The sequence below is a fragment of the Dermacentor andersoni genome, chromosome 10, assembly GCF_023375885.2.
Source record: "Dermacentor andersoni chromosome 10, qqDerAnde1_hic_scaffold, whole genome shotgun sequence".
NCBI lineage: Eukaryota > Metazoa > Arthropoda > Arachnida > Ixodida > Ixodidae > Dermacentor > Dermacentor andersoni.
In genome coordinates this window covers 59,713,538-59,741,476 of record NC_092823.1, presented here as the reverse complement: position 1 = coordinate 59,741,476, position 27,939 = coordinate 59,713,538, and the positions used below count along the sequence as shown (strand labels likewise).

The window sequence follows — 27,939 nt, the reverse complement described above, 5'->3', positions numbered from 1 at the left end:
TATGACTTTACAATTCAAAGACCGAATCGAATAAGACACTGTTAGATTCATTATTCGAAAGTTTTGAACATTTGTACGCTCCTACATGTGAGTGAAATATTGCACATGCCTAGGCTCTGTGTAAAGTAACTTTCTTGACCACACCAACTTCGACACCCCCCCCCCCCCCCCCACACACACGCACAACAACACGTAATTGCAGATGTCTTTATTTACTTTTATGTATTTACAACATTTACTTCCCTTGATGAACGGATAGGTAAAAAAAAGAAGAGTGTCTGCGTTGTTCACATCAACGCTCGGAAAACACTGCCTGTACGGTGTTGTTGAGAGGACAGCCGGAGCTGCCATAACTTAAGAAAAAAGTGGAACGTCGAGAACACGGGCAATCATTGCACACGCAAAATCATTGCCTGTGCACATTTCGCATGTTGCACGTCCAACAAACAGCCGACTTAGTTCTTCCTAGTTATGTACACATTTCGTGCGCATCCCTTACCCTACGGTCAATGAGAACCACCCACAGGATGCACTCAAGGTTAAGGAAATGAGAACATTAAACTAATTAACGCAATAAATTCAGAGGCAAAATAATGCACGACTTGAAATGCGAGCAAGGAAATGATCCTTGTCACCACAGCCCGTCTCTTGACGCTGCACAAAACTGTGAATCTCGGCATGTACAGGCACAGCCACTGCTAGCGGGAACGCGGGAGCCCGTTGCGCCGCTCCACAGAGCGCCACCACAGGCGCCTCACTAAGTCTTGCACCTGCACCTGCACCTGCACCTGATTGCATCTGCGGCGCGGGTGCAATCAAAGCGACCGGCCAGTTGCGTCGTCTGCTATGGTTCCTCCCCTTCGCCGTGTGCCTTGGTATCTCGATCACGCGCAGTGGCGGCTCAGAGTTGTCAGCACTCCATGCACGCGCAGAAAATCTGGAACTGCAGCAGACGACGCACCGGGCACTCTGCGTATAGCTTTGATTGCGACTGCGCTGCAACCAAAGTGATACGTGGTAGAGACTGGAGAAGCGGTAGAGAAGCGCCAGCGGTAGAGCTCCGCGCAGTGCTATTACGGGCCCCTGTGTTCCCACTAGCAATGACCACGCCGGTACGGTCAACGAATAGGGAACAGCGAAAAACTGATAAAAGCACCTATTATGTATGACTACGTGAACGTGCAACATGCAACTGCTCCATGGCCAGTTCCAAACCACGATGCAGGCCGAAACCTATGTTTTAGAACTTGAATAAAGCCGGTGTTATAGGCGCAGGCAAAGCTGAAAAATTCAACAAAGCATTAAAGTCGTTCTCCTCTCGTTTGCACTTGAATTCATGCTGTCAGCATATATCAAACATGTTCAATCATTTGCACATATTCCTAGGTTGCTTTACAATGGACCAGAATGAAATGTACCAACCTCTCTAAAGCTCTTTAAGATCAAACAAAACACCCACACTACTGGCAGCGATGGAGGAGGCAAAAAATAAAAACTTGCACCATTAGGTTTCGCAAGTCTGCAGACAAAACTTGCAATAAATAGTAATAAATCTACCCAGGTAACACTGTCCACCAAAAATCTAAGAGGCTGTAGTTGCAATACCGCATCTCACCTAAAACGAAACCTGTAGCAAGCAACGAGAATGTCTTTACGTCTCTATTGCAAGACGTGAACTCGGAATTTTAGCAGACCAAACTAGTGGGGCAGATAGCCTCTTCCCGAAATAAAGAAAAAGAAGGAAAGAGAGAAAAGCCTAGACTGATTGCTCAGAAAGTCCTTTCTGTCTCCTAGAGACCGGCTTAAGAAAAACATTGTGCGTGACACCAGCTTGGCAGCGGCCACAACTGTTCGTAAACGTCACCACTTCTTATCAACACGGCACTTGACAACGATTGCTCCAAAATCATTGCTGCTGCAGAAACCTGTGGCACCAAGCGTGTCAGGCTCAGCTGCTCGGCATCGCTTGAGACCCCACAAATTAGGGGGAAAAAGAATGTATGCCAATGCACCTATCACATGGGCCCAACAAACAGATAACCAAGCAAACACGCACACAAAGAAAAGGAAAAGAAAAAATCCTATTGGTATTGCATCACCAAGCTGACTATCACGGCCACGATGCACCAGACGGCCTGAGACACCCGGTCTTTATGCTCCAGGCAGCCAGTGTTAATTCCACGGTCGCTACAATCAGTTTGTGGCTCCCCGACTGAACCAGAGCGCAGCGGTTGTTGAGGCAGGAGCAGCTTGGTGTTAAGGAAACGTTGCAGGCCATGCCGCTGGTGACGTGAAAGAGCAGACAGCGTCGGTGACGCTGACTCAAAGACGGCAACAAGAGAGGCCGCGGGCATCACTGCGCCTTCTTGACGGCATCCCGTTGCCGCTTGATGGCTTCTCGCTCGGCTGACGTGACGTACGGTAGACACTTCATGTTGAAAACAGGACAGTGAACCTCGGTCATATCGCCTGGAACAAAGCAAAATGTTGATGACCTTAGAAGTGTTAACGAACTGGTCGCTTGCGAGTTGTAACAAGTGATCAACGGCCATAATATGTAATGATTACTTTTCCACTGCTTCTGTCCTTTGTCATTGGCTGGCATAACGTTACGCCCTATGTTACTGCCGGTGTTGGCCACTTGTTTTGAACAAAAAGAATGCGAAAGGAAACCTGGCTTCAGATTAACGCAAGCTTAGCTAGGAGGGCACTGCAAAACGTTGCTGTGATATATGTTGCATGAGACAGAAGAATATTCGTGAAAACACTAGAAGAAAGCATACCACTAAATCAAGCTAGAGCAGCAGATTACGGGTGTTAAATATAGCAGATGGATTACCTCTACCAAGAAGAGATATTCTGTAAGTGTCCACCTAGTGGAATGTCCATTTCGTCTGCTGCTGAAGTGCTGATTGACTGGAGTGCCTGTCTCCTGATGCGTACCCCAGCCCAGCCAACCAGAACTTCAGCAGCAGACGAAATAGACATGTGCACTACGTGGGCAATTAGAGGATATCCCTCCTGTTTAATCATGGGCATGCATAAAATATGACTTGCGGGTACTATTACGGTATCGCTGACTGTGTTCTCTGATCTTTTGACGGTTCGTTGTCATTGCTAAGCAACAACTTAGCTTACATGAATGGCTCCCACACACGTGTTTGTAAAGCATCTTCCAACTCTAGCTCGTCGAGAAAGCGTCATAACATTGTGCATGCAAAATGACGACGACTTATGGCATTTCAACACACCAAAGCGACACGTAGCCTATAAGGGACACCGCAGTTGGGCTGGTGTGCCGGATTGATTTCAACCAACCGGGGTGCTTTTAACGTGCACCTAAATCTAAGCGTCTACGTGTTTTTGCATTCCAGTGCTATTGTGCAGCACTGGCAGCTACGGCTGGTTCGATTGTAGATCATTTTCTGTGCGAACAAAGGGGAAGCTGCAGGGGCGGAGCGTCTGCAGATGCGTTACTATATCAAGTAATGTGGAAGCATTTGACAGCAGTTTTATCGTTATCTTAGAAAATATACCAAATCTGAGTATCTGAGTGATGAGATAGTAGATGTGGTGGCTTTGCACGTGCTAATACACGAAAGAGCAAAGCAAAATGCAAACAAAAAGACTGAGCACAGCAGAACGTCTTTATGATGAAGCGCTCGGGGCCTTCGAAATCATCCGTTATACAGGTGACTTCGTTGTAAAGATCGTGCACCACACAGTTCCCAATAGAACCGGGGCAGACTGATTCCTTCGTTACACAGGTCGCTTTGTTGCAGAGGCATTCATTGTAGAGGTGCTCAGCTGTCGCATATTATGCCTAATTTCAACGCAAGCAACGCTTATAGTTTCCATTCCCCGGCTTAAACAAATCTGAAAGACACTGCGGGATGCCGTTTCTCAGAAGCCCAGTCACATGTGCTTCGCTCACCAGTGTGCAGGTTGCGCATGACGAAGTGCCCCTTCATGTTGCCGAAGGTGGTGCTCAGGCTGGTGCAGCTCACCCACGAGAAGTAGGCGCCGGGGCTCATCACGGGATACTCGCCTGCGTGGCATGAATGCAACACACACAGGTGACGACGGTGCCCATCACTGACCGAGACAAATCAATATTCATTTCCATCTTAAACTGCAAATAAAGGCACTGCAGAATATAAAGCCATCTGGGACAGCTTTGTGAAGCTACAACTGTTCGAACATCTTTTTCTTCTTGAAAGCAGCAGCAGGTACACAGTGTCTGGAAGCAGTGTGTTAGAGCCACTAACACTGAAAAAAATGTATCCACCAATGCAAGCAAGAGCAGTGGAAGTGCCCGGCAATAGAGGGGGCAAAACTGTGATATGTGGCGCAGCAGCCGGCGACAAGCTGAGATGGCAAGACTATTGGAGTGTTCCCACTCCTCGCACTCAGGGGTAGTTCGGTAGACAGTTGCCCCTCAGGAAGAATTACTTTTTTTTCTATTGAAATGGCAATTACACGAACGCTCAAGGGCAGCGTTCTGCATTTCGCTGCTAGCAGGAGCATTGCGTGGATGCCACTAACGTATAAACACGCTAGTGTCCCTGCGGAGCTAGAGTGCGCTCTGGTCTGAGCAGCAAATGTCGAGCTAACATTATGCAACATTTCACTGGTCGTTGAACAACGCTGATCGTTTCCCGTTGGTCTCACCTTGCACACTATCGAGACCCCATGCCTCCACTGCCACTGGCGGCACTCATCGCTCCAGCATTGTGAGGCGCCTGGTAACGCCCGCCTTCTTTCGGCAATCCAGTTCTAGGAATAGAATTGTACTACCTGCCACAGGTCACCTTTTAAAAATTCTGTCTAGCCAAAAGAAGAAAGAGCCGGTACGCATTTCTTCATTACTACTGAACCCCAAAAAACGAGGCGAGGCAGAAAACTATCAACTGCGAAGTGCCAGGCATGAGGCAAAGAGTGCTTCCCATTAAAACGAAAGGTCGCACTACAACTGTTACTCACCCACCACGCCTCGGCCGTCCACACGTTCCTCCAGCCCGTTCTCGTCGGTGATTATCCAGTGGCGGGTCTCCAGCTGACAGCTCTCGCGGTCCGACGCCTCTTCCGACATGGACATGCTAGGTTTGAGAAGTGAGCAACTGGGTTGGGTTACGTGATCGCATGTCAAATCACTTGGAGCCCTGTGTTTAAGCTTACTTGAAATTGTCAGAGAGAGCTCCAAGTGTGGGCTAAACAAATGCCAACGCGAGACAAAATGCCGAAGTTGATGCTAAAGTTACTGTTTGAGAAACTGTTTAACGTTTGTGATATAAGGTGGTGGAGGGAGAGCACACGAGCTAGTTTGAAGTTTCTTAAGCTGCTCATCAACAATCCTAATTTAGTATTTTTCTTGGTTAAGCTATTCTGTAGGCAGAGAGGCGTTAACGTCAGGAGTGAATACATTCTGTGTAAGAACAAATCCAGTACAAAACACGTTTGAAATACGTGCCACGTGTCTTGCAATAGGTCTCAAGAGAAGGGATGTGCAGTCGTGGGTGGCAGAGATTTAAGTCGCGCAATGAAATAAGGAAATTTGCAGGTGTAGGGGTGAACTCGGCTGACCCAAGGCAGAGGTAATAAACGAGTTGCAAAACCTATAAGACAGCTTTCCTCCAATGCAAAATTTCGTGCACAATGGCGGCGCGGCCTGTCCTCTCTGCAATTGTTGGGCACAACGTAGTGCCCCACATGCTCGGCTTCTCCGGAAGCATGTGCTGCGTGACCAGACGCCGCTTGTGACAGGGCCATTCGAGAGAAAAATGTCGAATCCAAAAGGGCGCGAGAGCGTCAACGGAGGAGTTACGCAGGGATCGAGCCATGATTTGCAGGCGTCTCCAGAAGCCAAGCAAGCGGCAGCAAGTGCTATGTCCGACCTAATGTATGCAGTGAGGAGGGGTTGCACTGCGTTTATGTGCGAAATTTCACAGTGCAGGTTTTCTAGCTAATCCGTAACATCTCGGTGTGTTCTACACACTGTACTTGCTTGCTTGCTATGCCAAATACCATCGAGGAGCCCCTTAAGGGCATTTACAGTCGAACCCGACTGTATCGAACCCGTTTACATCGAATTATTCTATATATCGAACAATTTCTGGTCACGGTATAGTTACAATGAGTATATATAGCAAAAATTACGCTTACATCGAACAAATATTGCAGTGACTCCCGATATATCGAACGTCAAGCGGCGGAAAAGTGCCCCCAGAGGTTGGCTTTCCCTCGCGGTAGCGGGGAAACCCGGCGGCGCGGCTCCATCCAACCGCTCTCCCTACCGTGACCGCGCTATCTCGGGCTCTTCGGGCGAGCCGTCGACACTCCCCGTGTCGCGCATAGTGGAGTCTATTAGGCCACCATCCTCCCTCTTTTTCTATCATCTTTCACTTATCACCCCTCTCCCCTGACGACGCTTCGCCGTGCTCCCACACGGGTTGCAGAATCAAGCGTCCTTCCTTTCTTTAGATCACTATCTAGCGACACTCCCCAGCAAAAGATGATCCTGGCCCGCCTACAGCGCTTGCTCAGACAGCCAATCAGAAGCTCTTGTGCTCTCTTCGTGCAAGATGCCGAAAGTGCGAGTTGTCTGGCTGCTTCTCTGGTTTATCGTGTTTGCGCCTTGTGGGCCTTCTCCCGCAGTGTTGCCGTGACGAAGCGGCAGAATTCGCCTTTCGTCGTGAAGCTCGAAATCATAAATCGCGTCGAACGCGATGAGAAGTTGCATGTCCCCGCAGCGTGCAAGATTCCGAGGAGCACTCTCGGCACGATTAGGGCTAAAGTGGCCAGACTCGCAACCCGGTGCCCATGGCGCCCGACGCATACGCACGGCCGTGTACGAGGGGTTCTTCATACGTGCCGGTTTCCGCGTGCTCGGTGAGGACTGTAAATTCTGATGAATGCGACGAAGCCGTTGCCGGTGTTGCCGAAGTTTGGAGCTAGCTGACAACATTTCCGGGACATTCGAATGTACGGTGGACGAGTTTGTGAGTGCAGATGATGGTGTCGCGACCACGGTAGAGCCCGGAAACGAAGACTACATCGCCGACATCGTACCGAGCACAAATGACAGTAGGCACATTGAGGAAAGCAACTACGGTCCTTTGCCCACATCCTCCGAAGTGATTGGTGCACTCGCATTAGTCCGGCGCTTCTGCGCGAATGCGGAAGGTTGCGGCCTCAGCTGCTCCGACTCCTTAGACAACGTGGGGAAGTGCGTGCATCGCAGGCAGCGAAATTGCCCAAGCAGAAGAAAATGCAGGACTAATTTATGCCAAACTAAGCTAGTTTCGTTAATAAAGTGATTTTATAAATGGTATGTGCTTTTATGACATCCAATTATTTAGCAGGCTTATATCGAATTATACTCTATATCGAACTGATAGGCGTTTTTTTGCGAGTTCGATATAGCCGGGTTTGACTGTATTCAAAAAGGTACTACACAGGCATGCATGCGCGTGCACAGTCAACAGCCACACCGGACACATTGATGAGCTGGGACCTCCACCTGAGCCGTGATCTCTAAAGAGAACTTGTGCAATCTCTAGACAGAACTAAGCGAAAAGCCTTACTAAACTTTAACATTAGTCAGCGGGGCTGTACTCACGTGATCCGGTAGGTGTGGAAGAAGTGCGGGGGATTCACGCTGCTCAGCTCTGGCATGAAGCACGTTGCCACGGAGACGGTGATGTTGTCCGTCGTCAGCTCGCAGCCTGGCACATGGTAGAACCTGTTGGCAAAGGATAAGCAATATTCCACAAAGCTGGCATGCAGAAAACGATGCCCAATGTGACGAAATGTGTGTGTCACACAAAGGGAGAGACAAAGAAAGAAAGGCCTCCGCAGTGCTTACAGATCGTTTTTTGATCACAAAAACGCATGCAGTTACCGATAATCTGAAGGCTAGCAAGTGAACTGTCTGCTTTCCAAACCATTATAAGATATCGCACCCCAGAATAGTTTAAAGCCATCATACAGTGGACTAAACGTAATGCTTCATTAAACAAAAAGTTCAGTAGGAGGTGTTAGTTGCAAAACATACTATGCCAAGGTATCTTAGTAACACAAAGTGCTTTTTTAGAACAAGGTCTATTTTTGAGGTCTTGACCTCAACTCGCAAGTTGTTTCTTGTTGGCCAGAAAGGGGTCAGTCACATGACCTGTGTCAATCTGCTAGAGCGAAAGCCCCCTTAGGAGACTGATATGTCATTGAAGAAAACAACAACTGGCTGCAAACATGACGCACTTGTTTGGCATTGACATGTTTGTTAACAAACTAGTTCGGTTTCTCTGCAACCCTAATTAGATTAGTTTTGTTGGCTATAGCTATTGGAAAGTATAAAAGAAGGCACAGAGACATTGCCATGCCTACTTTGCTGGGGAGTTAAAGCAGTCAAGAACAAGAAACAGTAATGTTTTTGAAATCCTCTACACCAGCAATTACTGACTTCCTTCACCTCATTTTGCGTTTAACTGCTCAAACTTAACTACACCAGACCATAAACATCACGCACGAAGACGCAGCGAGTGAGTCAGTGCGGAAAGAAACGGTACCTATAGGGCTGGTTGTCGACTACCACAAACTCGTTGTTTTCCAGCATGTCGGCATAACCGGTGAACCATTCTTCGAAGGACCGGGCTGAAAAATGTAAATGTAAAAGGAAGGATGGATATATGTATATATATAGTTATGGGGTTTGACGTCCCAAACCAACACATGAACTGTCAGAGATGCCATGGTTAAGAGCTTCTGCAATATAGACCACCTGGGGTTCTTCAAGTACACATATAAAGGTACACAAGCGATTTTGCATTCCATCTCCATTGAAATGCAGCCGCGTCAAACGAAAATCAAACCTGTGACCTCTTGCACAGCAGCAGAAGGTCACTGCCACTTAGCCCCCAAGACTGGTATGAATCACGCTTGTGCTTGAATGAGTGCATGAATTGCTAGGTACATGCATCAAATGATTTTTCGCGCATGCCTGATAATTCGGACGCCTCTGCGGCACCGCCACATGTTCTATAGAGCCAATGTACGACCACGTCTGAAATGTTTCATGCTGAAGCCCTTCGCCGTCCGATTTTTCAGACCTTTTGCTGTGGCCGCAGGTCTAAAACTGCATTGATTGAAGCTGCAACCTCTGCCATTTTGAGAGACAGCTAGAAGCTTCAATGAAATGCTGGAGATGTTAGCCTGGCTGTTTGGCTGACAGGATACTCCAGGTGATGATTATGGTATATGTATACAGTGATAAGACACACACACATACATATGCACCATAAAGTTGTGGGCAAAGCAGTGCATTTATCCAAGACAGTGTTTCCGGCTCCTGCACGCTAATCCGCTGGCAACCTTAGTATTCGTTTTGTGCTGTTAGGCCTAGCTGATTTGTGATCAACTTACCTGCTGTTTGGTGTGGTGTTTACCATGTAAAGGATTTGCTGCTGTCAGCAATGGCCCTGACTCCTCCTTCATCATCCTCACTGATGGAAACGAAGTGCAGTGTTGTGAGTGTAGCTGGTGCTGCGTCTGCAGATCCACCAGGTGGCGTGCCGTTGACCTGTCTACCCACCTCGTGCACTGGTATGGTGGCGCCACCGCTCCGCTACACCTAGTGCCGAAAATACGCCTAGCAGAGCATAGTGCGAATTTTACTTCGCCAAAGCGCCCAAGGCACCAACGAGATCTCAGTTAAGCCGGTGCCACACACACCAACACTTTCGTGGCATATAACTAGCGCCACCGATTAACAATGCGCAACAACCACTCCCCTCCTTTGCAATGCCCTCACTGCCTCCTCAAACTCCCTCTCTCTACGCTTCAGAATTTTTTCCATGCTACTGCAGTGTGCCATTGACGGGACACCACCTTCGTCATGCAGGGCATGCTGGCATTTGTAGTGTGTTTATTCACTCTCCAAAGGGAGGATCATAACCCTTGGATTCGTTAACCTGCTCTCGTGTCGATACCGTTGATGCAGTGACACCTGCCTCGATTACGTTTGCACTTTTCCACAGCTCCCAATGAGCGCGAGAAGGGAAGACAAGGTGGCCTCGTACCAGACTGCATCATTGTTCTGTGAGCAATGCCTTCAATGTTGCACCCTTTTTGGTGCACGTTTCGTCCAAATTTAAAGTTCTTGTGTGCAGAACAGCGCGTTTATCCAAGGCAGTGTCCCTGGCTTGGCTCTCGGTGTTGCACCACTTCGATGGTAATACATCGTGGGAACCACCGAAGTGACTTCAACCCATACGACCGTGCTACAATAACAATGTTGGTGCAGCAATTGCTGCATGCGTCAGCTTGCGACCACTGTGCTGAAGAAAGTGTGCTGTTACTGTCGTTGCAAAGATATCGGACATGGATAATAATTCTTGGGATCTGGAACACTGCTGCAAGAAATTGTCAAGGGTGAGTGAATGTGCAAGCAATTCCTGGTGAAGAAATTGTCGAGAACGTAGTCTGCAGCTGTAATCACACTGCCTAGACTATTCCATCTGTGCCACGTTGCGTGATTATAACAGCACTTATTTACAAGAACTTGTATTCGATTATTGTTTGCAGAACTTTGCACGAGAGGAATGGTGTGATGGTGGAATGTGGTGTGTGGAATGGAATGGTGTGTGGAATGGTGTGCAGATGGCAATGTGTCTGCAAAGCCACCAGGCAGCATGCGGTTGACCCGCCTATATCAAGTAGTGTGGGAGATAGCATGACTGTTCCGTTGGGCCAGCCCAAGAGGCTGGCCGTATTTTAATTAATGTATTTATTAACCCATAACATGCAGAAAGCAGTGCAAGGGTTTATAACGTTGCATAATGCCGGTTTCCAAAAGTCACCTTCGCCGCAGTGCAGCTGTGTTGCGCGGTCAAGCATATGCAATGTAAGCATACCAATAGTACGAAGGGGTCACTGTCAAGGGACATTAAATGTGTTCCTTAATACAAAGGTGTGCACCCGCCATCTCCTGTCACAGTACCAGCTCTCATATGCCTAATAACTTTACTGGCAAGCCTTTAGAGCTGTTTCGAACTTAGCTGTGGCGATTTGGGCCCTTGAGGGCAGTTAAAGGCATGCATTCATTTTTTTCGGACTACCCAATTTTCACAGACCCTAGATTAGAGAGTCTGAAAAGTCATCCATTGACTGTAGTCAGAAGGGCTTGAGAAAAGAGACAGCTCTATGCAAAGCAGGGCTGCAGACAGACAGCCATGTACGAGAAACTCTTTCCCTTATGGGGAAACATCAGGCAAACTTGTTTTGCTATAATGATGACAGGTGGCACCACTGTACTTTCCACTGACGCAGTTAAATTTTCTGTTCGTTACTGCCACAGACTTACATAAATGGATGCGACAAAGGAGACAATTACAGCACCTAAGCAAGGCACAAAACCAAATGCACAATAAAATTCCACATCCGTGTGAAAGTCAACAGCAAATAAGCTGCCAGACTTTCCAGAAGCGTCCTTTATACCTGGTTCGGAAACAGTGTGTATTGCTGCAGACTCGTGACTAGCCTGCGATTTATCTGAGTGATTGCGGCAACACCACTGCACCTGTGTGCAGCAACTTGAGCCTTGTTTGCCTGTTTGCCTGTCAGCGGTGTAGGTTTCTACGACACAAAAGTGACTAAAAAAAATTTACAGGCTCGATTTTTACGTGCCACAGCTGCGATCCGATTATGAGGCACGCTGGGGACTCCAGGTTAATCACCTGGGCTTCCTCAACATCCTAAATGAAGTACACGAGCGCTTTTGCATTTCACGCCCATCGAAATGTGGCTGCCACATCCGAGATCGTACCCGTGGCCTTAGAGCTCAGAAGATCAATGCCGTAACCACAGGGCTACTGGGGAAGGGGCAAAGGTGGCCGGGGTTATGATGTAGAAAAACACACGGTTAAAAGCAGAGTATGAAAATAGTAATACTAGCTTAGAGTTGGTGCATAAGATGACACCCTTCTAAGGACTTCTAAAAAAAAAAGGAATACAGTGGTTTTGGACATAAAGGCATAATTTTTCAGGACTAGAGAGGGATGAAAACGATGGAGAGGGTCAGGTAATCGGTTGGTGCGAATAAGAAATTCGCAGAGACAGGATGGGTTCGGGTGAGGAATCAGAGATCCCTGCAAGAGGCCTTCACCCCGCAATGGAAGTAATACACGCTGCTGATGCTGACGATGATTAAAAGGCTCACATGCCTCGGGACCCCGTTGGTTGATTTCGGTTCCGGACAATGCCCAGGGCCGTGATTTTCACAGCGATGCATTCTCGATGCTACTATTCCTTCTTGCGCTTTTCATTCTCAGTGGTCAGAGCGATGCTCCGCCCACTTTATCAACGGGTTCAGCCAGCCATTAAAGGTCAATGATAAGAGTGGCACAAAAGCAAGAGCAAAAGGAATTGCTAGAAGATCGCAGCCCACTACACTGTTTCGAGCTAAGAGAACAAGCACCCATTCTAAACTAACAACAACAGCAACAACAACAATAAAAAAGGCATAACGCTCACCGGTGATGAAGGCGTCAAGCGGGTGCCCCCGCACGCCCTGGGTGAGGTCCTGCGATGGGTAGAAGACGCACCCTGGTGCGTGGCCGTCCATGTCGTGTAGCGCAATGAACTGGGTGAGGCCCGAGTGTAGGCAGAAGGTCAGTGGCATGCAGCCCTGTAGGCCATCCCTGCTCTGCGCTCGTGTGGAGAGAGAGAGAGAGAGGGATAGGGAGACCCCACTGTTCATTTCCCTTTATTCATTCTGAAGATAATTAAATTAAAGGAGCACTTAGAAACACTTCTGAATTTGTAGAAACTCTAGCATGCGCTTCTCACACTTAAAAGGATCAGACACAGCAATTGTGAAAGTTCACGAACAGTTGTACGGTATTTTAAAATAATACTAAAGCTGGTCTAGAGACACTGGACTTGGTGTCGTCGACAATATAATGCAGTGGTATAACATAGTAAATATAAAATATTTCTTGCCAGCATCAACGTGTAGCGAATATATGCTTATATGGAATATCGTAGTTAACAAACATGTTTTCCTGTCCGATTCGACTTCCTTGTAATGATGTTCAACTGCATCTTGATGACATGACACAGAGGAAATATTGGTTAAAATCAAGCAGCAGTGAGGCCAGCTATGATGATGTTGTTGCCAACAAAACGAGAGTGCTGTGCACATTTATCTTGGCTCCCGATGCAACTGCAAAAACGAAGCAAGCCAGTGCATCATGTTCCCCAGATGCAGAAAGCAAAAGTAGTTAAGTTGAAACAAATGTTACGATCATTTATCTAGGGTGCTCTGATGCTTGCCAGAATTTTAAGTCTAGGATTTACAAAACTGACACTTTCAATTACTGAAAAAAAAAAAAAAAAAAGAGAGACGGGGTGAAAATGTCATGTCAGTATTACTTTAAAAGTGAACATGGGACACACATACAAAATGAAAAAGGACATGACAAAATTTTTGGTGAAGAGACACTCCTTATATACATAGGCAAGCAAAAAATGCAAGACAAAAGTTCTGCAAAAAATTCATGCATGAACAGACACTAGGGCTGTCACGCACAAGATTAGGCGCAGTCTAGAAACAGAAAAGTGCTTTTGGGAAGCTGCATCTCGTGGAAATGAAGACAACGGAAAAAGCAGAGCTCCATGCCCACGCCTTGCTCTGCATGCATTCTTTCACTTGAGCACTCATTTTTTTTTTCTGCTAAGGTGTGCATATATCAAATGCTTTTTTTTTTACAAATAAAAAATCCAGTTGCGAGAAAATGCTTGTACTGTCTTTTCATAGAACTTTGTGTCCTACACTTGCTCCATTCTTCTCATCCTTAGGATTCAGGTACCTAGCCTACCTTTCAATCTTGCCATTATGTGCTTTCTTATTTTGCTTTTGTTTTTTAGAGAACCTCATAAACATGAGGCACACAATCAGGGTAATAATGCAAGAAATAAACTAGGTCCGGCCTCCTCAAATAAAAGTTTGAAGTTTCCGCCTAGTTGGTACTGTTCACGTTACTTCTTTCTACACACTTGTTCGTTTTGGGCAAAGAATGTCGTCTGCTATAAGGACCTGTCCTTTCCTGTGTGGTTTCATATGCAGGCTCCTGTGCTACTTTGTGCATGCCCACTTTGTGCATAGAGACCTGGAGTCCTCTGACCTGGAATCCTGCGATGGCTGTCTCCAGGTCCAAAAGAGATTCCGAGCGGTAGTGCGTCGGAATGCTCATGCTGCCCATCAACCTGCAAGGGGAACCTCGTTCAGTAATGCAGGAGGAGCCGTCTGCAACGTCAGCTAGGGACTAGTAGCGTCTTAAGTAATAGCGAAAAACGAACGTGGACAAGGACAAAAAGAAGTTGCTTCTTTCGTTCTTTTCCGTGTTTGTCCTACGCCGCTGCTTAAGATGAAGCTACACCAACTTGCCCAAATGTCACTTCTGTTAAAGGGAGGGGGCAAGCTAAATAAGTTGCAGCTTTGCTGATAATACGAAGCAGTGGCTGCTGCAATAGTAAAAAAGTGTTTCAGGGTTCCCTTAAGTGGCAACCAGCTTGCTCAGGTTGTAGTAAGCCATAATAAGTGTGGCTGTTCTCCACACTCTTCAAAAACTCGGCGAAGAAAGAAAACTAGTGGAAACGGCATGGAATCAATTTGGGACTTTGGGGAATGCTTTTCCAACGTGCCCTATTCAATGCATACTAAGGGATTGAATTCCAGAATCCATGTCCCCAATCCACTTCCAAAAGGGTGATGCACACTTAGATACATTCTGGGTTCAATGAACACAGTACTCAAGCAATGGCACCCAGCTGATCGAACCAGTGCTTCCAGCTTTGATTCCAAAGTTTGCTGCATCGCCTGCAGCTGTTAAATGGGCACTAAAGAGAAACAATGCTAACTTTAGGGTGATACTGTACTTACTCGATTCTAATGCACCTTCTCATTCAGGAAAAAATAATAAAAAAATGGCATGAGAGTTCGGAAAGAGTATGAAACCAGAACTGCAGTAGTGACAAGTATAGTTGCTAGCTTCTAATAAGTACTGTCATCCAAACTTATCCACACATTGGCTGCAGCTGTGGGAGCTGTAACATTGTGCCCACTTTGCAAGTTCATTAAATGTTATGCGAGGCATTTAAGAAACATGTAGTATTTTCAAATGCCATCACCAGCACCAATGATAAGATTGCGTGGGCTGTTGATGTAGTGACAAGGAGGCCATCCAACAGCGACAGTGAGTGATGTCTGTGCCACTGTTGCGCGGACGCAATAAACTTTTTTTTTTCCAAACGAGAACAAATCGTCATCAATTTCTCACGATGAAAAAATTCTGATGAGTGAACAGCCAAGGTTGTTGCATTTTTCATTTCTGGTCAAATCAAGTGCATGTTACATTCAAAGGCACGTTAGAGTCGAGTAAACATGGTAAGTATATGTCCACTGCCACATGCAAGCTGCCTGCTTCTTCGGATTTTGGGTAAGTCCTCCCAAACATTTTCAAAGGTTGCAGAAGGGTTCATCTCAAGATGATGTGGGAGTCTCTAAATTGGGGGCTCACAACCGTGACTTGAGGTAATCAAGTAACGAAAAGTTGCCAGAGTCTCCAGGATTTTAGTGAAAGGACAGGGTGGCTTACCCTGGTGAAGCTAGCCGCTGCCCATTGTGGATCCGGTAGCAGCACCGCAGGTCGTCTGGAAAGCGCACACCCAGCTTGCGCTCAGCTGCGTCGAGCTGCTCCTCTGTTGTCCCGGCTGGGCGTGAACGGCAGACACTCATTTTCTCAGGGCTGCTTGACACAAGTGATGCAGCACCACGAAGAGCTTTTCAAAACACATTACTTTGGAAAAAAAAAGCTCCCCGTGGGCTGCAGGTTTAAAAAACCCGAGCACAGTGATTGGTGAACAGTGCGGGGGTCTGCCGGATGCCATGTTAGGAAAGAAACTAAATTGTGGGTCTAACGTCCCGTGACTGCACAGAGGTAATGAGGGATGCCCTAGCAAAGGGCCTCGGAATGAATTCCAAGCTGACCATTTCAAGCTTTGCAACCTGCAGGTAAGTCCAAGTATACAAGTGTCTTTGCATTTTGCCCCCTTCGAAATGCGACCGCCGTGGCCGGGAGTCAGACCCGTGACCTCGTACTAAGTAGCAGGACATCACAGCCACTAAGCTACCTTGGTGGTCGCAGTAGTCTAAAACAAAAAACGTGGCTAAATGGACATTTTGAGCAAATAAAAGTCAGGTGCACACCGTTACCCTTGATGGATTGTGCGATGACCGGGCAGTGCTGCTGCATGAAGGTTTTGATCTTCTGCCAGGCGGCCTTCATAGCCGCATAGCAGTGCACATACCGCCGTAGGTCGCGGTACAGCTCCTGGAAGTGCGATCGCCATGTGGCGCCCTCTGGTAACCTGCGGCGGCGGCAATGACGCGCAAAGCATTAGGGGCACGACGGCTGGCTACGGCAAGCAAACGTCATGTCTGGATCCCCTTCGCAACCTACTTTGCCGAGCAAGGAAGTACTGTGTGACACACGACAGAGAAAGAAAAAAACTTCTTTGCGGTACTGTCGAACCTCATAACAAATTAATGGATGTAACGAAAGAATTCCCTTCAAGTTTCCCCCATGAATTTTAAATCTCATTTTAACATCATGAATATTGAACATAAGTTAACAAATGACCCCTTTCCCAGTTCTGAACTATGATTTATTGATGCTTATTACATGACAATTCGGCTAGACCGGCTTGTGATGCCACTTGTAACTTGCCAAATATGGCAATTCAAGACTCCCATGCTCTAGAACCGCACTCTACAACCGATGATGACTTTGACATGCTCTGCACAGGATATGCTCTGTGTGCCTTGGCTGAGTGCTGAGTTACTATCCAGCTGGATTCTGGATTGAAACACAAAATGGCTAAGGGCACTATGGCTTGCAGCACATACTGGACCTTCAAAACCAACCGTCCCATTCGCACCAGAAAATTTACGGTTGGCAATCGAAAAACCTACGTCCCGAGACAGAAAAAAAGCCCTCGTCATGCTGACCAAGGATCGCTTGTCGCAAGCCAATCAGAACGCGGGATTACGAGTGAACAGAGCAGACACGGGTGGAAGCTGCTTGCGGTTGTAAACATTCGGTTAGCCATTTTGCAAATGGCACAGGCATGGCCAGTCGCGTCATTGTTTGCAAGCATATTTGCTGGTGTTTCGTGAATTTGTGCCGTGGTTTGTGCGAAGAGAAGCCTGCAGGACAAGTGTACTGTGTGGTACATGGATGTTATGTGCATTAAAATAGCTGTGGATTAATCCTGCATATGTGTATCCCATGTTTGTTGCGAGCCGAATCAGGCTTTCACCATGGGTACGCAGCATTTTTTACTTCTCTGTACTATTCTGCTGGAGGAAATTAACGTGACCATTCCAGCCCGTTGCAGAATTGATTGGTCTATGAATAAGTATGTGGTTTATGCAGCACTGCATTTATGTAGGTATGGTGCAATGCAACTGGTGAGAGTGAACAACATCTTGCACACATAGTGTGTAGTCGAGACAACACGTGTTGGTCGAGACTGTCAGTACAGTCATGCGTGCGCTGTATAGCTGTGAGCCCAATCAACACGGCGTTCGCTATCATGCCATTGTTGTGGCTATGAAGTGCGAATGTATGCGATGCTAAAGCAGCACAAAACCAAACGAGACGTTGGTGCAATCCGTGTTTTTTATAAAAGCTCTTCACCATATTTAGCCACCTAATATAATGTCTACGTCTGTTGTATGTGCAGTGTTCTTTTTTCTATTAGACAGACAGATACGAAATACCACTGCATCAACCATGAATTCATAACAAACTTACGAGACTTAACCTGGCAAGTTAAAGCACATCTCGTGAGAGTTTGTGGGCAGCAACAGGCATTTTGTTGCGTGCAACAAGATATGCGGTGTCAACGTGGCCGCTTTGTCCCAGACTATCGCGTGGCTCCTCGTGCGGCAGAAGGCGTCGCAGTGTGAACGCATCGAAATAGGGACCAGGACAAACTGCTGGACACGTCCAGTTAGAGAGCGTTCGCACAATGATGAGGAACAGGAATTTCTGCAGCGGACATCGCATCACGTGACGCACGCATCATCACAACTTGCTGCCCTTGCCAAATCCAGCTTTCTCCGTTTGCAGGTTGGATGGAAAATGCAGGGCGGTATTTCCATCCAATTTGGCGGTCATCTGTTTAGCTTAATCAACGTCAAGTAAGTCAAGATGGGTTGAACTTGTTTTGCTTGCTCGGCGAGTTATCTGGTACAGAATTACATTTGTGATCACAAAGGCGAGTTTTGACTTCGTTGCTTTATTGGCAATAAACACAACTGCGATAGTCAGATTGCATGGCCTACATGAACTAGCAACCATGAGTGAGGCGCAGAACATAACATTCAAGCGTCTGGTGTTTCGGCAATGCACGTGAGCATTGGAGTTGAGAGTACGCATGCAGATTCTGTGAACATGCTTTTGCTGTGTGAATGCGATGTTGCCCAGTGGCACCTGTGTAGAGTGATTGTGTCACTGCTTGGACCGCAGAGCTAGCCAGACTTTGCCCCAACTTGAAATCCAGCCTAAAGGGATTAAAAGCATCATGTCCTGTTCATATATTCTTGGGGTGCGATCGGAGATGGTTGTTCGGCGCGTTCGTTCGGTCACCGGCGCGCCGACGTCGCCAGCTGCGGGGCGTGGCCACGTTTTTGCCGACGTCAAAATGACGACATGCTCCTATCAATCATCCTCCCACCGAGCATTTCATCTGCTAGGCGCCGAACCCGACGGGAGCTGGGAAGTTTGGAGCGATCATACGGCTTCGCATGGCGTGTCTGGTGGATTGGATTGTATCCAATCGGCGGCTGCGGCATGGCACGTTTGGATCCAATTCATAGTTTAATTCGAGAAAATGGAGCTTCTGTTGGGAACTTAGGTTGTTGTGCTGGCATTTCTAGAGGAAGGAGGAGAGCGGGTGGCGGTGCGAAACGCATTTGAAGAAATGCCAGAAAGTGAATTCCGGCGTCGTTTTTGTTTCTCGAAACAAATAATTCATTGGTTGTACAGCGAAATCGACCCCATCATCGGTGCCAGCGAGCCACTGGAATGTTGTCACTGCCTCTTGAAAAGTGCGCCACTCTTCCCGTCGTTTCTTTTTCTTTTTTCTTCTCCCTGTGCGCGACACCACCTAGGGACGATGCAAAGGAACTAATAGTTATAAATAGTACTACTATTTGAAAACGTGTTTGGGCTTAGGAAGAAAAAATACATTTTTTTTTATAAAGATTTCATTCATTTGGAAGACGAGAAACATTTCGTTTTGTAGTATACTGTCTGCAAGCAGACAACAAACGACGGAAGTAAACTTCCGTGGAGGTCACTGCTTCCTGATTGGCTGCTCTCTCCGCCCCGTTGTCACAAATTTTGCATACTGCCACTTAGTGACGTTGCAGCACCCGAACAGAACGCATATCGAACAAAATATCTCCGATCGCTCCCTTGGTGATCGCTCACGGTGGCACTTTGGAGCGTTGGCTGCGAGGATGGTAATGAAGTAATTTCAGCTATTCCTATAATGAGATTCAAAATAAACCTTTGTCCCAAGCCACACTGTTACATTTTGAATCATGCAGAGCCAACTCGCCTAATCAATGATGTTACCAAGTTATAAAAAGAGGCTTTAGTGTAACTGCACATTGTATGCGGTTTGCTTTAATACGCCTTGGTAACACAATGTAATAGAGAAAGCATGTGAATATAAGTGTGTTGCCAAATGTAGACTGCGTCATAATACATCGGTATTAGTCTGATAGTAATGTAAATCTGGCATGAGATGCACGAGCATGTGGTATGGGAGATTCGATGGTTCACAGCAAAAGCATGCTGCAAGACAAATGAATTGACAAAGTGACAACAAAGACAGGGCCAACATTCTGTTTGACTTTTTGCCGGTGAATAGAACCATCAAATCATCACTGTTTTCACTACTTAATTTCAGTGTGAGGCTCACTGTATCAAATCAAATCATCTGTACTATGTCACGAGCGCTGTAACCACAGACATGGGGGCCTGTCTAATCAGACTGCATGCCTGCTGCAAACGATTAGTACATTCTCGAAATGACACGAGGACAATTCACGGCTCTGGAACTTACAATGACGCATATACAGATAGCCGAGTGTGGTGCAAATACTGCCACTATTGCTTTCAAGTTGTAGTAGTTTGTTTTGTGCCACACAAGGCCACCCAATAAACAATTGATGTTTCTAAACGATGGTTCGCTGGCTGAGTTGGTATTCCATTCTTGAGGCAACCAGTGTGAACATCTCTTTGCACTGCTCAACTCATGAATTTCATACTCCAATGTTCACGTCTGCCTGCCTACGTGCCAACCAGTACCTGTCACTATCACGTGACGTTATCACTGTGTCAACTTTCAGTCATACAGGTTTAATAACCAAAGTGACCTTACTCTGTCTCCAGCCAGTACTTCCAGCACAGGCCGCGCCAGTGGGGGTCGTGGGCACAGACATCCCGAAGCCGACGGCTCAGGCGGCTACACCTGCAGATGCAGTCGTAGAAAATTTTAAAAATTAAGAACTAAGGGAAGGAAGTTAAAACACAAGTCTAATTCAAATGTGAGAATCTGCAAAAAGAATTTACTGCGTCTGTTCATTTACATAACCAACCAAAATGATGATTGCATGACGGGACAATCTGCGGCAGTCGAATGCATGCATACAGTGGAATCTCGCCAATACATTCCTGGTTAGTATGATTTACCAGCTAATACGTTAAATATAAAAACAGCAAAAGTGTCCGACTGAGTTTCAGTGTCTTCTTGCATGATACCATCTTTCACACATAAGTACATTTAAGACATTTTGCCAAATTTTTTTATTAGGCAGCACATTTCCCAGTCATGAGAAAATGTACAGACACACGAGCACGCCCAACTTCACCAAAATGTGCCTTTCAATTGCGTGCTTTTGGCGCATTATTATTATTTTTTCAATTAATAAATGGCATTCTGCCATTGGCCAAAAAAGATGTTCCACTACAGCTCTGAGGGGCGCTGGCTAACACCCCCCGAGTTACATTTTGTACATGCTCATAATAACCCAAGAATTTGGGAACAGCCATCACTGTGGTACAACTGGTAATGCAACACACGTGTAATGTGGAGGTTCTGGGTTCGGCTCCCATCGGTGGCAAGGTCTTTCTTTTGTCCACTTTCATTTCCCTTTATGATATGATTGCTACACATTAGTTAAAAGCTACAGATGAATTCCCCTATCCTTTCCTTGGCTTTATTATCTGTTTGGCTTCATACGGTTGCGACTAAAGAAATTCGGGCCCCTTGGGTCCCCTTTTCATTCATTTCGCAGTCAAAGCACACGAAATACAGCTACTTGTGTTGTGCAAACCCTATTAGCGTAGCGCGTGTGTTCATCTTCCCTTCTGTTGTGCTGTCCCGTTGCACGCTATATCAAGATGGTCCTCATGCCAAAATACCAACTAGGCCAACCTTCAACTTTTTTAATCTATTAGCATGATACTGTAAAACTTATAATCTCATCACATCGCTTGCCTGGAAGGCAGATGAATCACAAAATGGTTCCATTTCCGTGCACCAAAATGGCACTGTTATTTTCGTTGAATTTCTGCAAGAATCACATGTTTCCATGGTGTATAATTTATAACACTTAGCCTATTTGTATCTGTGATTTGGCATTCATTAAATCAAGTTGTTGAAAGTTGGCAATAAGGTGTCTGCATTCCCTTTATCCCTATATAGGGATTTTATTTTTACACTAACCATTGATTTTCTCTCTTTGCAGTTCCACTGATAAAAGTTGTCATAATGTAATGTCAAAACTTAACTTGATGCAGTAGTTCATGTGCCTTGATCGACTATGGCCAACAGTGCAGTATATAGCAGCCAGTGTGTCGAGAACCCAGAATTTTCTTTCGCACAAAGATAACACCGCGCTTCTCAAGATATGGTTTGAACTGGATCCACGTAAAAGTGAGAGGTGTCAAGAGTTATCAGTGGCAGCTTGCACGACTGAACTGCTTCCACTGCGATAGCACCCTTTCGTTATGCGTCGCTCACAAACTAAGACAGCACACGCTTCCGCGTTGCTGTTATCAGAAGCAAGATATTGCAGTCGATATAGGCCTCTGAAAGGAAGGCATCGTGTTAACAGAGAGCTTATCATGCCCTTCTATTTTTTTTAATCTGTTGTGAAAGTGCTACTGCACTTACACGAGCGTAGGCCGACACTCAGAAATTAGAGGGCTGAGAAATAGTGATCAAAATCCTTCCTCGAATATAATTCAACAGGGAAACTAATATCGACGTCAAAGTGAATACGTCATTCTCACTTTTTGCACTAATCTCAACGAGTTCACATAGCTACACCACACTTTAGTTCCTAAGCCACGCACTTGCTCCTCGCTCTCTCTGAATCAATGTCGTTCAATTACTGTTTGCTTCCCTTGGTTTGAAATCAACATTGTTCAGCATGTTTCGCATGAAAGCACTTCCAGAAAATTTCTGACATCGGTCAAGCAAGTTGGCAACTCGTGAGTCGTAACCCACGTCGTCACTAGCTGGTCATAGGTGCAGTGTGGGAAAGCACACTTACAGGGAGTCGATGCACACTTCTTTTGCAATGATTTCACAGAAAAATAAAACAGAGCACCCCGAGGAAATTAGAGAAGGGACATGAAAAGCTACGACTAAGGCGAAATGGGTTACCTTAGCTTCTCTGTTAGATACCTCTCTTTTTCTTCGAACACATAAAAAGATACTGCTTATAGCTTATAGAGAGTGGGATTCTGCGTGTTCAAGAGGCAGACACCATACGCACAACAACAAATCAAGATGTGAAATTGGAAAAAGAGGTACCACTAATCAAGCTTTAAGAAATTACATCATTGAAAGTGTTGCTGTTGCGATAATAAAGTCAATTGACGGTCAAGGCATATCCTTTTGGCTGGCAGCTGGGCGTTAAAAAAAAAAAAAAGTTAGCACTGGTTTCGATCATACTGATCCCTAAATCCATAAAGTTTCGTTCCGCAGAGCATAACAAACATTTCCAGAGAAAATCACATGCGGAAAGCCAACACACATTGCCGCAAATTTGGAGGCAGATATTCAGAGGCAGGTGCTAGTGTCAACATTCCTACTAAGCGGATTCTACTAATTCCTAGCAAAGCGCACGTTGCAAAATAACTGTCGTGACCCACCGTGACCCACGCTGCAGTGAACTTGTCAAAGTGGCATGCATATGACAGTAAGAATTGTGTTGGGTATGACTTCTACCTGGTGTAGCCCAGGGTCAAGTAAATACCAATTATAGTCCAGTGTTTGTGGTGTTTGCCCATAATCCTCTGCATCTCAGTCACTTCTGTGCTAGTAACATCTTTGGAGAAGAAGAAGAAAAAGAAAAAAGCCCAGGTGGCATGCTTTTCATTCGCACTGTGCATAACACATAGTAGTAAAACTGTTTACATCACAACCAAGCATTCTCAATATCCAGTAAGACAAATAAACATACAAGCTTTGAACACAAAGCAGCTAACATATCAAAATGGAGTGCTTGTAGCTTGTCTGCGTGTTTCAAGTGCAGGTACTTCACATTGCTAAGCCATAAATGATTCCTCTGTGGCACTGCTAGCGCATTTGGAGCCCCAAAAGAGCACAGACAGCAGGTAAAACTGGCCAACAACAGGAAATCGGACAGGCAGAAAAGAAAGAAGGGGAAAAATAAAGGTGCACTGGTTTAAAATATGAAGGCTGCACGAACGTAAATGTTCATGGTACGGATATAAACGCTGGGTATACAGCTGCTGCTTCCTTTCCATGATAGAAAACGTGTACTAAATGTATAAAAAAAAGGAAAAAGAATCAGCCGTCCAGAACAAATCTACAGAAACTGCATAACTTGCATAGCGAATAGCAATCTACACGGACAAGAGCTTGTCCAAAATTGATTTATCCCTTCTTCGATAAACTTTATGATGTGCTAAACCTTTCTTAATGTCTGTCTTTACGAACAAAATGACATGTATTTTTTTTTTTCGCATGCAAGCACCGTACACATCTTTGCCATCTGCATCGCACAACTGTATTTGCATCTAGCGTATGTTAAGGTCATTTCTTCACATTTCAGCATCTTCCGTCACGTTTCCGTTGAGTCTTTCATTTAACCTTTCTATTTCAATGCTGGCACAATTTCATTGGACTGTTGTTGCACGGTCCGTGTCTTCTCCCTAGCAATAGCCAGCTGCATATACATTGGCTGGGTATTAGGTGGATATCCGTGCTTGTGACTTAAGATGTTCTTATGGCATCATTTTATTAGGCTTTACCGTTCTAAATTACCAAAACGCCATATTTTTCTAAATGCACAAAATCAATAGGCCTCCAAGCACACACAATATAATATCAAATCGCTGCATTTATAACGCCGCCATTAGTTCACCATGACCCCTTCAAAAGTGACAAAGTCATTATAAGAATAAAAAATTGGAGGACGCTTAAGCTTCGCTTTTAAGAGTGGAACACAATAGCGTTAGAAGATTCCCAACTACTTCTCATGTTTACTGGCAACTGCAGCTTATGTAACCATAACGTTTACCGGGAAATGCTGGCAGCGAATGCTATGCATCAAGGCCAGCTTTCTGGTATAAACTGGGCCTCTTGTAAGGGCCGATCCTGGGGGTAATACCCCTACAGCCGTGCTCCCAAAAATTACATAATTTTCAGGTTTCTGTTATTTTTTCGCACTGTTAATATTGAAGTCTGAGAAGATTTAACATACAAGCCGTGCGCTGTTGGTGTTTTGTTTCATGACATTTGTTTATGGGCCCTCATTCCCAAAATTCTGAGGAATAACTTTGTCAAGAGTGTAAGACAAGGTATGAGCAACATTAGTGATAATATGGTGTGGCAGTATAGCCCGTATATACCGCAGGTCATATAGAGAGGATTGGCACGTACATATACCTAAATATAGACGGAAATTTTTGCTCACAGACAACTCCGCTGATGCCGATACTGCATTTTGCGCGACACAGCGGCCTTAATGCTATAGCATTAAAATTGTGGGGTTTGACGTCCTTAAAGAATGTCCCGAGTTATGAGGGGCACCGTGGTGAAGTGCACCAGACTAATCTTTACCGTTTGCGGTTATTTACCGTCAACATAAACTTCAAAGGAGTGCCAACTTGGGTCAGTTGGTGCACGTCGAAGCTAAATAGAGTAACAGTGCAAGGGACAGTGAGAACAACAAGATATGGACGAAGCACTTCATCTGTTTTCTTCTGTTCATCTCCCAAGCACAGTTACTCTATTCAGCTTCGACACGCACACAAACAATTTCGCATTCTGCCCTCATTGAAATGTGGCCCCTGCGGCCAGGGATCGGACCCGCAGCTTCCTGCTAAGCAGCAGAGCACCATATACACTGTCACCGCAGCGGGTGCAATTGTCTTTTGAAGCCAGAAGGGCAAAGTTTAGCCAAATCCATGCACCACACATCATTCCCATGCTCACTGAAGTTTCTTACCTGCAGCTTCTGTAGACAACACTAAAAGCAGAGCAGCTTCCAGTAAATTTTGTAGAGGACCGCCTTTAAGAGCGTACATTATGTGAACAGGAAAACGGTCTATAGTTTTAAAGCAAACCTTCTTTTTCTTTCCTTTCTTTTGCCTGTTCACTAGGGTCTGGCATTTCCTTGCCGGATATTTTCGTGGATATACATCCAAAGCTTATATATGCTCTGAATGCAAGTACCAGTGAATGGGCTTCCATAAACCCTGCAAGTTGACCGTCGAAGTAGTGCTAGTAAGTACCACCTCTGTCCTTTAAAGCACACCCACCTCTTAATGAAACAACGCGTTAGATTACGCAGTTTCATTGATTTACTTGATTTTATTATTTAGACATTCGGCGTCTGCCACTGCGTGTGTGTCCCTTACTGGCCAATTCCTCCAGAATGGGCATGTGCCCGTCCAGGTTGTTGGGCACGTGCCAATGTGACTCAAGGGTTATAGAAGCTGCAACCATTGCGATGCATAAAAATACATGTTCCATGAGATTAGACATTTCATAGGATGACAGTAAATACAGTCATCCACACTCACAAATAATCATCCACATAGGCTCCAACTGTACGTTGGATATGGACAAATTTTCTTAGTGCAAGAAGCTTCCCAAGTAGAATGAAAGAATAGATGAGGCATTTCGATTGATTTGTGAAAGAATCGTTCGTGGTCTGATTGAGAAAGGTGGAGCTTGGTTAGGAAGCGGGAGAGGGAAGGCTCTTCAGAGATTCGCACAGTCTCGTGGGGGGCCTTGCACAAGTGCAGTTATGATAGCATGCACCACACACACTGAAAATTTGTTACTGTCTTTGGGTTCCTCGAGCTCAGAAAGGCATCACTGTGCTTCAAGATTGCAACTATCGTCTACGTTTGACTATGTGCATTACGTAACAGCCCCATTTTTTTATCCTTCAACTTAGTGCCATATTAACGAGGCAAGTGGGCTTTTTCTTCACCTAGATGACAAGCTGCATGACCACCACTTTATCGACAAAAATTTGAACACCTACGAATCTGCATATATGGCCTCATTGACGAATGTACCTGGTTTTTCGACAAGTTTCTCCAATTACTGACGATGAAAAAGAGACGAAACCACAATTTTGGCCGTCTAAGGCTCACGACAGCGGCGTTCATGAGAGCTTACGCTATATGGCCCGTAAGGTTACCCGTCAATGTTCATTCATTAACTTTGTAATTATTTATATTAAGGTACATTGGCAATCGCATAATTGTAGCCGGACGGCGCTGAACGCATGATCACTTAGTAAGAAATTCAGAGGCAAGTGTCACCACCAGTGACACTAGCTTCAAGATTCTTGGTTTCACCGCGTTGATTTTTACGAAGCTCTTAAAAGTTATAGCAATTATCGCGGTCATAACACATCTTCGTTTAGATGTGGTACAGGCTGGTTGCCTGCAGAGAGAATTTCTGGTAGCGAGACTCTCAGGGAACGCAGACAAGTCCGAAACGTGATAGAGGCACTTTGTCGCGTGTTTACCAACACCGTAGAGGTGTTCGCACACATCGGAATTGCCGCCATAAAGACAACACGAATTCGCAGGGAAATATGTGCGTGGACGTAGCTACAGGAACCGCAGCAACGTTGTCGTTTAGCAGCTATTTCTGCCTAACACCAAAACCAATTTAAAAGAAAATAAAGAGCAATGCCTTCAGACGTCTGTGAAAACATGTCGATGTGTCGACACTTTGTTGCAGCCATAGAATTACAACTACTGTGGGAACGTCACGCACAAGTACGCCAGACGTCCGCTGAGGCGTTGTTGGCCGACGATTGCTAAATGAGGTCCCGAAACGAAACCACTAATCGAGATAAATTAGAAGCGTTAGGAAGAGCGAAAAGCATGAAAGTCGGTTCGGCGGGCAGTGACGGGGACATCGCACAGTAGCAGACGCCTCGTGGACGTTTGATTTCGCTGGACGCAGCGCGGGTCGCCAGGGGATAATGCGAACATTCGTACCGGAGCAGGTCTTGGTAGTCCAGATAGGAACATATGTTTATGAGGATTTCACACGGCATATCGTCCAGGCTGATCCGATTTGGAGTTCTCCGGAGACCCACGACCTCCATGATTACAGCAGTTCCACAGAGCTTCCACTTGCTCCAACGGGGCGACAGTGATCCCCCTTGCGGCGATTTAGTAGGTTGCCGTGGGCCCGGGCGTGAGCGCAGGACAAGCGCAGGACCACAACAACCTCATGCAACAAGATTAAATGCTTTTATACATAAACAGTACGCTGCTTCGCAAACGTTGCGCTTGC

General features: G+C 45.9%; 1 protein-coding gene and 1 long non-coding RNA gene across 3 annotated transcripts in view; one reads left to right on the top strand and one right to left on the bottom strand.

The window, feature by feature from the left end:
• The window catches only part of LOC140213636 (uncharacterized), a 40,244-nt gene extending 24,940 nt beyond the window's left edge, over positions 1-15,304 (top strand). The window contains exon 2 of the long non-coding RNA XR_011890551.1: positions 14,120-15,304. This is a non-coding gene — a long non-coding RNA (uncharacterized lncRNA). The remainder of the gene's footprint in view (positions 1-14,119) is intronic.
• LOC126543825 (F-box only protein 3-like) lies at positions 194-27,921 on the bottom strand. 2 transcript variants are annotated; one of them, XM_050190945.3, is made up of 11 exons: positions 27,639-27,921; positions 20,512-20,601; positions 16,262-16,422; positions 15,651-15,765; positions 14,178-14,259; positions 12,526-12,697; positions 8,565-8,649; positions 7,619-7,741; positions 4,984-5,099; positions 3,935-4,048; positions 194-2,469 (listed from the first exon to the last, which is right to left on the bottom strand). In XM_050190945.3, the coding sequence occupies exons 1-11, from the start codon at positions 27,746-27,748 to the stop codon at positions 2,354-2,356; spliced, it is 1,284 nt and encodes a 427-aa protein (XP_050046902.1). In that variant the 5' UTR covers positions 27,749-27,921; the 3' UTR covers positions 194-2,353. The 2 variants fall into 2 exon arrangements, with proteins under 2 accessions (XP_050046902.1, XP_050046903.1); XM_050190946.3 differs by having other exon boundaries at positions 16,268-16,422; positions 27,639-27,920.
• Positions 27,922-27,939: the final 18 nt, after the last annotated feature.

Bases quoted from the DNA above. Each gene is read 5' to 3' on its own strand.
- LOC126543825 (XM_050190945.3), bottom strand. From the start codon at position 27,748: ATGGAGGTCGTGGGTCTCCGGAGAACTCCAAATCGGATCAGCCTGGAC. The intron at 14,260-15,650 runs GTAAGCCACCCT...TTCCCCTTGCAG, and splicing joins CAGCGGCTAGCTTCACCAGG to GTTGATGGGCAGCATGAGCA. The intron at 2,470-3,934 runs GTGAGCGAAGCA...GCTTTGTTCCAG, and splicing joins CATGCGCAACCTGCACACTG to GCGATATGACCGAGGTTCAC.